This window comes from Stylophora pistillata, chromosome 10, assembly GCF_964205215.1.
Source record: "Stylophora pistillata chromosome 10, jaStyPist1.2, whole genome shotgun sequence".
Taxonomy (NCBI): Eukaryota; Metazoa; Cnidaria; class Anthozoa; order Scleractinia; family Pocilloporidae; genus Stylophora; species Stylophora pistillata.
The window spans coordinates 4,512,893-4,521,457 of record NC_142528.1 but is presented as its reverse complement, the minus strand read 5'-3'; the positions used below and the strand labels follow the sequence as shown (position 1 = coordinate 4,521,457).

Genomic DNA, 8,565 nt, shown 5'->3' with positions numbered 1-8,565 from the left:
TGATGCTTTAATGTGACAGCGTGATGCTGTTAGTGAGCTTCTATGCGCTAGCTGATGTTTGGCTGTGTAGTCGCGTGATACGGTTCCAGTCAATACCCACTAATTGACCCTTGCTCACCATAGAGTCTCCTGTAGCTCAGTTGTTAGAGCATCCGACTAGATCACGGAGGGTCGTGGGTTCAAATCCCATCTGGATTTGTTTATTTCATCTTTAAAATGTTATGATTTTAGAAATTTCTCTGTTGTTCAGCTCTGGTAATTGGAAGTTTCTCGATGTTACCTGAATTGTTTACTGTCGCCTGCAATTGATCAATGCATTGGAATGAGAAATCGCTTAAATCATGTGGTGTTTTGTTAAAATTTACCGCTACTTCACAGGTCTTTTTCTTAGTGACCATAGCAGACTTGTGGCTGCGAAATCTAACTCTAAAGTCATTTGTTGTGGAACCAATGTATTGTAGGCGACATTTCTTGCACGAAGCCAAATAAACTATGTTCTTAGAATCAAAGGAAAGTTTCGATCGTATCTTGTAACTCTTGCCTGTTTGAAACTCAGAGTTACAGAGAATCGATGCATCCCCTTTGATTCTTTAACTAATGTATATATAACAATATATATATTTTCTCAGTTTGTAATTTAGACCTTTATTGTATTGCGTTACCGCAATATTTCTGTATTGTATATAAGCCGCTCACAATCACTGTATACCGCTTCTTAGTTTTTAGTTTTTAACTTTTAACCTGAGGAAGGCCGAACGGCCAAAACGTCATCCAGTAAACTACTCCAGAACAGTCAAGAGTTGGTCTCTTTGTTACGTCGACCTTACTGTACACTTAACTACAAATTCCCGTCGAGACATTGTATCCTGTGGATCCTCTTACTGGGAGTTCATCGTTAAGTATACCAATTTTACACAGCCTATATATATATATATATATATATATATGTTGTTATATAAATGTCAGGGTAGAGTTTACCTTGGCATAAAGTGCTCAAATGCTGTGTTAGCAGAGCTGAGTATATATTAGTTAAAGAATCAAAGAGGACGCATCGATTCTCTGTTACTCTGAGTTTCGCGCTGAGGCGCTCGTCAGACAGAATTTTATTCAACAAACAACATACCTCCTTATATATAGTAGTTAATTAATTCGCTGGTGCGTTGAAATAAGTAAATAAATATTCTCTGGGGCTATTGTTGGCGGCTTGTGAAATTTGTGAAGTTTGATTAATACATTGGACTAACAGAAGGAACTTTTAAACAACGCTACACGCAGCACAAATTTTGTTTTCGAAACAGAAACTATTCAAATAGCACGGAACTATCAAAGTATATCTGGACACTCAAAGACAGCAACACCGACTTCACGATTAACTGGAGTATTTCAGCGACCGCCCCGGTCTACAGCAACAAAAGCAAGCGGTGCCACCTGTGCCTCACAGAGAAAAGTTATCTAATTAGAGCTAAGAAGCCGTCTTTATTAAACAAAAGAACAGAACTTATTTCTAAATGCCGCCACGAGAATAAAGTTTTACTTATGAAATTTCACAAATTTTACAAGCCGCCAACAATAGCTCCAGAATTTCATCGCATTAGCGAATTAATTACCTACTATAGATAAGGAGGTATGTTCTTTATTGCCGGAGTAAAATTCTATCTGACGACCGCTTCGGCGCGAAACTCAGAGTAACAGAGAATCGATGCATCCCCTTTGATTCTTTAACTAATATATATAGTTATATATATATATATATATATATATATATATATATTAGTTATAATATATATAGTATATATATATATATATATATATATATATATATATATATAAATATTATGAGAGGAAAAAAAGGACGTAACTACATTTCCCGACAAGCCTGTTTCGTGAATCGCTTCACTCTTCAGGGGTTTAATGAAGAGTGAAGAGTGAAGCGATTCACGAAACAGGCTTGTCGGGAAATGTAGTTACGTCCTTTTTTTCCTCTCATAATATTTATTCTGCTCTGCTTCAACGTATTGAGCACTGTTCCACGCGAAAATCGACTTGCAGACTTCCTATATATATATATATATATATAATTAATTTTATTGTTATTGAGAAAATAACCAGCGAAGGGGCGCAGCTTATATTGATAGATTATTACTTACGAGAGAGGCCTACTGGACCGCACAACTTTGTACACTTAGTAGCCACGGACTTAAAAAAAGACGCGAATTCAGATGCAAAAATCGCGTCCGCTATAATACGTAATTAGGGCATCCTTTACACAATGTAATTGAGTTCTTTGCAGCCAATCGTGGTTATTTCGCCCCTTGCACATTCTTGCCTTTTACTCATTATTATATCCTATTATTTAGGTCTGGAATGCATTACGCAATACTATTTATATTTCTTACGTTTAGTATAAACTCAGGTCATTCTGTAAACCTACTAGGATTTTTAGATTTTAGTTTTTATGTAAATACGTTCCATCTGAAAAAGGCCGAAGGCCGAAACGTCGCCACATTAAAGCTGGAACAGTTAGAAGTTTGCTTCATGTTTCATCGTTTTATTATATATATATATATATATATATATATATATATATATAACTATATATATATATATATATATATATATATATCTCAGCTTACAGGCTGCGATGTTGTTTTCCTCATAAATGCACTAAACTATACTTATATAAAGGGCCCCAGTGTTGAAGTGCAATGTAGTATATTGTAAAGAAAATAACATGTTATCTACGTGGGTAAGTTTTCTTTTGCAGGTGTAAGCGCTATACATATGAACCGCCTCCCTGTTAGCTCAATTCGTTAGAGTGCTGGACTGTTGTGCGGGAGGTCGAGGTCGATGGTTCGAGCCCCGGCCGGACCAGCACTCAAGGTCTTAAAATAAGTGAGGAGAATGCGCTACCTTTCTTTAATAAGAAATGTATAGAGATTCTAGTCTTCTCGGATAAGGACGAATAAACCGTAGGTCCCGTCTCCTGCATCTATAGGGGAATCCTTGTTTACAATATTTGCCTCATTAGCATAAGCAATTCAGTTTCTGATGGAGCTAAAAATAAATCATTTCTGAATATCGAAAGGTCAAAGTACGATTAACTCGGCCAATGAATACGAGCCTGATGCATTGAATAGTTTTTGTGCAACACGGGTTTAAAGACTCAAAATTTTACATAGAATGTATGAGCTCATTAGCTCTTTTGCCACCCAGAAATTTTGCAGTTTTTGATGGACTATTTTTCCTTGAATATTACACCCAAAGAGCTAGAAGTTTCACCATGTACTAAGGTTTTCAAGCTCTTAAGCTGCCTGAAGTCAATTTGTATCTAACATGCTTCCTTCTTTACGCAAAGCCGTATGCAAATGAGCAAAAATGTAAACAATGACGTCAGCATGAATCCGCCTATTAATTAGATAATTTGGTTAGACAGGGGACGTTAAAGAACCCACTCACGAGATTACTGTGATGTGGTCTGGTCTGTTTACTGGGAATTGGTGGGGAGGGGGCATCTTCAAATAAGTTTCCTTCGATTGTTTGTAAACTGCTGATGCAGTCTGGCCAAAGTCCCCCCGAACAGTGTTGTGATGCGCATTTGATCACATCCACATGTTAATTTGCGCAATATAAATATTAAATTATTATTATTATTATTATTATTATTATTATTATTATGGATGCTGAAACTTGTTGAGAACTGTCAGGTAATTTGTGAACTCACTGAGACAAAAGTGTTCGTTGAATAATCTTTCGACAGTTGTTTCTTTCAAGTAACGTCTACTTCAAGAAAATTTAGCAACTAGTCTCTTCTTGACTGACAAGTTTCTCCTCGTCAGTATATGGTCAAGGAGTCTTGCTAACATTCCTGGCAACAAAGCTAATGAGGAAAAATTGAGGTTTATTTCCTTTGATTGCATTTCCTTCCTAAAATGAGAGTAAAGAAGAAGGAGAAGCAATAAAAAAGTGAAATAGTTTTAACAACCTTGAGATTTCAATTCAGGGTTGAGAGAGAAGACAGGAGACAGGAGTGAAATCAATTAAGAAAAAAACGGGAAGAAGAGCAAAGAGAAAAAAAACATATTTCTATCATTGTCAACTCGAGGATACCACTTTGCTGCATATTCGTTCATCATATTTATACTAACAGAATCATCTATCGTATTCGGCATGATCGCCACAAGGCACAATTTGGGTCTGTGACTAAACATTTTTATAGCACACCACCAATACAATTAGGCTCAGTTTATGTGTCATTTTAAAACAAAAATATATCAGTTATACTGCTTTGACAACTCTGGATAACTACTGATTTACCTGCGAAGGAAATTAATGAAGGTAAGTAATGAAGATCTGGACTTTTCTTGCCATCTAGAAAAGGAAGAAAAGGAAAAACATCGACTGCATGCGCTTTTGAAAACAATTTTTGTTTGAAATTATTAAAAAACCAGAAAATGTCAAGAAGAAGAATATTGAACCCCACGAAGGAACATGTCAGTTGCAGTATTTGTGAATTGAAACACCTGTCCTAACATGGGAAGCCAAAAGAAAAGCTTCGGAGAAAGTTTTTTATATATCAATAATAATTTGCTTGTGCATGCTTTCTACTAAAACCAGAATAATTTAATCATTTGACAGGGCAATGAGTTACTAATAGAGAAAGAAAAGCAAAGAAAAGGCCTGTATCACGCATAACCAGCAGTGTTGGATCGTATTTCAGTTTTCACTAATGTGTTATGATACCTGATTATGGAAATTATTCGCTAGAAACCTCCAGCTAACCCTGAGGCGGAGACACTATTCAATTAGTTTATTGCATATAACCTTGCTTGTACTGAAGAAACAGGACGACCGTTTACCTTAGATGTTTCTACATGTACTCCCCTGATGCAAGGTATTGCAACCTCTTTCTAAATGTAAATCGAAATCTACATCCGAGTGAAAACGTCGTTTATTCGCAGAAGCTAAGGAATCTCTTTGCTTTAGCCGAGAAAGATTACAAAAGCCTGTGCTAGGGATATTTAAATTATTAATTCCTTGCCAGGTGAAATAGAAAAGATGCATTGTAAAATTGAGTGAGATTGGCATCCTTGTTTACCCAAGTGGCGAGCAATAATGCAAACTGAACGTTTGCTCTTTGTCTTTCAAGCTATTAAATATTAGCCTCTGGAAATATTTTCCTTTATTTCTGTTGGATCTTCATAATGAATATAAGTCCTCAAGGTTAGCTGATGGTTTATAAACTCTACGGTGAGTTCGCTGCCGAGACAAACGTTATGCTATTTAGTGAAGCGTGCTCGTCTAAAATCGACACCTTACCTGTGTGTTAAAAAGAAGCTGTGTTTAACTTTTCATTGTCACATCATAGTATGTTGCCATAGATTTTAATTAGGTAATACCCATGCTCCGAATTGTTGTTCGGTCTAGTACATACGTGCCTGGCAATATTATTGTCTGAGTTTTATCCACATTGTTCACATATCTACATTAACTGGAACAACTCCATCTTAAAACCTCTAAAAGCCGAGTGAACCGCAGTCCATCTTTTTGTTATTCGCAATGTATTTCTCCTTCTACGGGGAAAATCATCGCTAACGATTATGAGGTGTTTCATTTGTTCATTCGCTGTCCATATAGCGCCTTCTAGGAAATAAAGTAATACAACGTTTTACAGTGCATCTCCATGCAACACGACATCATAACATTTGATTATGGGTGGGATAACAATTCAGTCACCGCGTTACTAGTGAAACTACCTTAAACTGCTTTCCATAAAATTTCAGTTTCATTTCATGGAGTTACAAAAGTACTTTTGGTTAGCTGAAATTGCAGCAGGACTGTGTGGGGATGTTTTTTCGTTTTGATGTTACGCATTTAGCATACGCTCATGATATTTTTTTATACTTTTCGCATATTTATGGCTAAATGTCTTTTTATTTAACCTTTATTTTTAACCAGGTATCCTGCAGGCATGAGTGAATCAGCTAACATTGTCATAAGCACAGCACTCTTCATACTCATTATCGTAGACATCACGGGAAACTCTGTTGTGTGCTGGATCATAAGGAGAAACCGAGACATGAGGTTGTTATGATTACCAATTTATGATGTTAGCTATATATGACATGTGATAATATTGCACGCGATGAACAATGACTTTCTAAGGGTAAGGCATCAGTTTGTTGATATGGCCGACAAGACAAAAAATTAACTACTACCCATAGATAGATATCTAGGTTTTTTCAGTGCGAACGGAAATATTAGAATCTAAACGTTCGCAGAATTACAAAGGGTACCGTTGATGCTATTAACTTTTGCGTTATCATTTGTACAGGAATATCGTAAATCATCTACTCGTGAACTTGGCAATCGCAGACATACTATTCGCCATGTTTATCGCCCCCTCAGTTCTTCTCAGACTAACTTCCTTTCACCCAAAAGGCATGATTGCTACAGGTCTATGCAAATTTGTGACAGGCGGCAATGTTGCGTGGATTGGAGCGATTTCCTCGATATTCAGTCTGGTCGCAATTGCTGTTGAACGATATTACGCAGTGATGTATCCCTTTAGTAACAGAGGGAATTTAACGAAGCGTAAGTTAAAGGTGTGTAAAGGTAAAGGATATTGCAAACGTTTCAATAAATGTGGTTTAATTGTGTGTAATCGCCACCTAGGCGAAGAATCGTATCGGTGTCCGGACTTGGATGGTCTATAAATAGTATATAATGGCTTAAAAATTAATTATCAAAACGGAATTGAATGTATTTATTCATTGTTGTATGGTATAAAATGGTTGATTGCATTTTATTAGTCGTTCCTCCTCAAGAAATGATCTGGGCCGGGTTATTCAAAGCTTGGTCAAGATAACCCAGGGTTAGTGTGAAATCTGATTTCAGATCTATAAGCTTTTAAAGAAAAATTCAGTATGATTCTTTTTGTCTACAATTTGATGACTGTATGCTCTTGATGGGGTAGAGGAAACTGTCCCAAAAAAGTCTTTGAACATAGGAAGTAAGAAATTCGGATTAAAATTTAACCCTGGGTTAACGCTAATCCGCCTTCGAACATCTGGGCCCAGAATCCTGCTCAAATATGTTGACCTGTTTTTAAGGTGATCGTCCTGGTTTCTTGGATCTTCTCAGTAGCATTCAATATTCCCATGTTTCTCATTGCAACCTTCGACAACAAAAAGCAGTTCTGCATATGGAATTGGCCACAGGAGTGGATGCCAAAGGCTTACAGTATGGCTTGGTTGTTCGTGGTTGTCGTTCCTCTGATTTTCATGGTTGGATTATACTTCAATGTTGTAAGAACGTTATGGTTTAAGCGCCACAGTATTCATCTTTCTCATGAACAGCGGGTGAGAGTAAAGAAATGACTTTCCAGATCTTTTCTATTGGCTCATTACAACTTGTGATCTCCTTTCTTTGCTCTTGATTAATTTTTGCCTGAGTCTCTAAGGTCTCTAAAAGTAGCGTAGTCTAGCCTAAGAAATGCAGTTAATGCAACTACTCACTGAAGAAAGTATTTTTAGTAGTTTTCTACATTTTTTCTGTTCTTCTAATCATCATCGAGATGGTTAACTCATTACTGTTCAGACAAATTATAACGAAAGTTTAATTAAAATTTCTTTTCTTTCAGGGTGTTATCAGGGTGCGGAAACGTGTAACTTTAATGGTCATAATTATCACTGTCATTTTTGGGATCTGCTATGGACTCATGTCAGTTATCTACGTCATAAGGAAATTCACATCGCACAACATTGGCCCTGTCTTAGTCTCCGTTTCTTTCATAATGGTTTTGTTGAACTCTGCTGTCAATCCGTTTGTGTATGCATTGTTAAACAGACAGTTCAGAGAGAAGACAAAAGAAATGATGTGCTGCTCCGATTGCTCACTAAGCAAGGTCGAGGAAATCATAGAGTTCGCGTCTTTGGCGTGATAGGGTCATGAGGATATAAAGTTCATCTATCTTCCTTTTCCTAGGGTAGTTCTTTCCAAGATCCTTTGAACAATATTATTTCGATGGTTTTTGACATCACTTAGAATTTCAGTGTCCTGTATAGCAGCTTCATAGCGTTCGGGCTTGAATATTTAATCTTTCACTAAAACATACCGTAACTTGAGTACCTAAGGCCGACTTTACAAACTAAGAAGGAAGTATATTTATACATTACATTTTCCGTGTTTTTTTTTTTTTTGAGAATATGAAGCACATATTGAACTGTAATAAATTACATCTCTTACGATAACTGGTAATTCTTGCGTTTTCATTGGTCGAGAGTCGCCAGAAGTGTTGAGAATTTCGAAAGAAGATAGCATTACATCACGTTAAACAAACTCAATTGAAAACTGAAGTGTGCCTCACGGCCATGGTCAATTGTGGAGTCCAAGCGACATGGACGAGAATGTCTTGGCGCATGTTTTGTCTGAGCCACGTATGCAGAACTTGAGAGAGCTTGCCATGAATTTTGCCAATTCATGTTGTGAAGGAATGATATCAACAAACAGCGTCGAACCCATGATCGAGTCAAATTGGGTGTGCGCCTCTTGGTTTCGCTGCAGTTT

At 36.9% G+C, this 8,565-nt stretch overlaps 1 protein-coding gene across 4 annotated transcripts; it reads left to right on the top strand.

Moving 5' to 3' along the window:
- Window positions 1–4,014: 4,014 nt before the first annotated feature.
- LOC111342256 (allatostatin-A receptor-like) lies at window positions 4,015–8,249 on the top strand. 4 transcript variants are annotated; one of them, XM_088736398.1, is made up of 5 exons: window positions 4,015–4,335; window positions 5,956–6,081; window positions 6,332–6,602; window positions 7,110–7,358; window positions 7,640–8,249. In XM_088736398.1, the coding sequence occupies exons 2-5, from the start codon at window positions 5,969–5,971 to the stop codon at window positions 7,937–7,939; spliced, it is 933 nt and encodes a 310-aa protein (XP_088592524.1). In that variant the 5' UTR covers window positions 4,015–4,335; window positions 5,956–5,968; the 3' UTR covers window positions 7,940–8,249. The 4 variants fall into 4 exon arrangements, with proteins under 4 accessions (XP_088592524.1, XP_088592521.1, XP_088592523.1 ...); XM_088736395.1 differs by lacking the exon at window positions 4,015–4,335 and adding an exon at window positions 4,544–4,891; XM_088736397.1 differs by lacking the exon at window positions 4,015–4,335 and adding an exon at window positions 5,078–5,247.
- The last annotated feature ends 316 nt before the right edge of the window (window positions 8,250–8,565 follow it).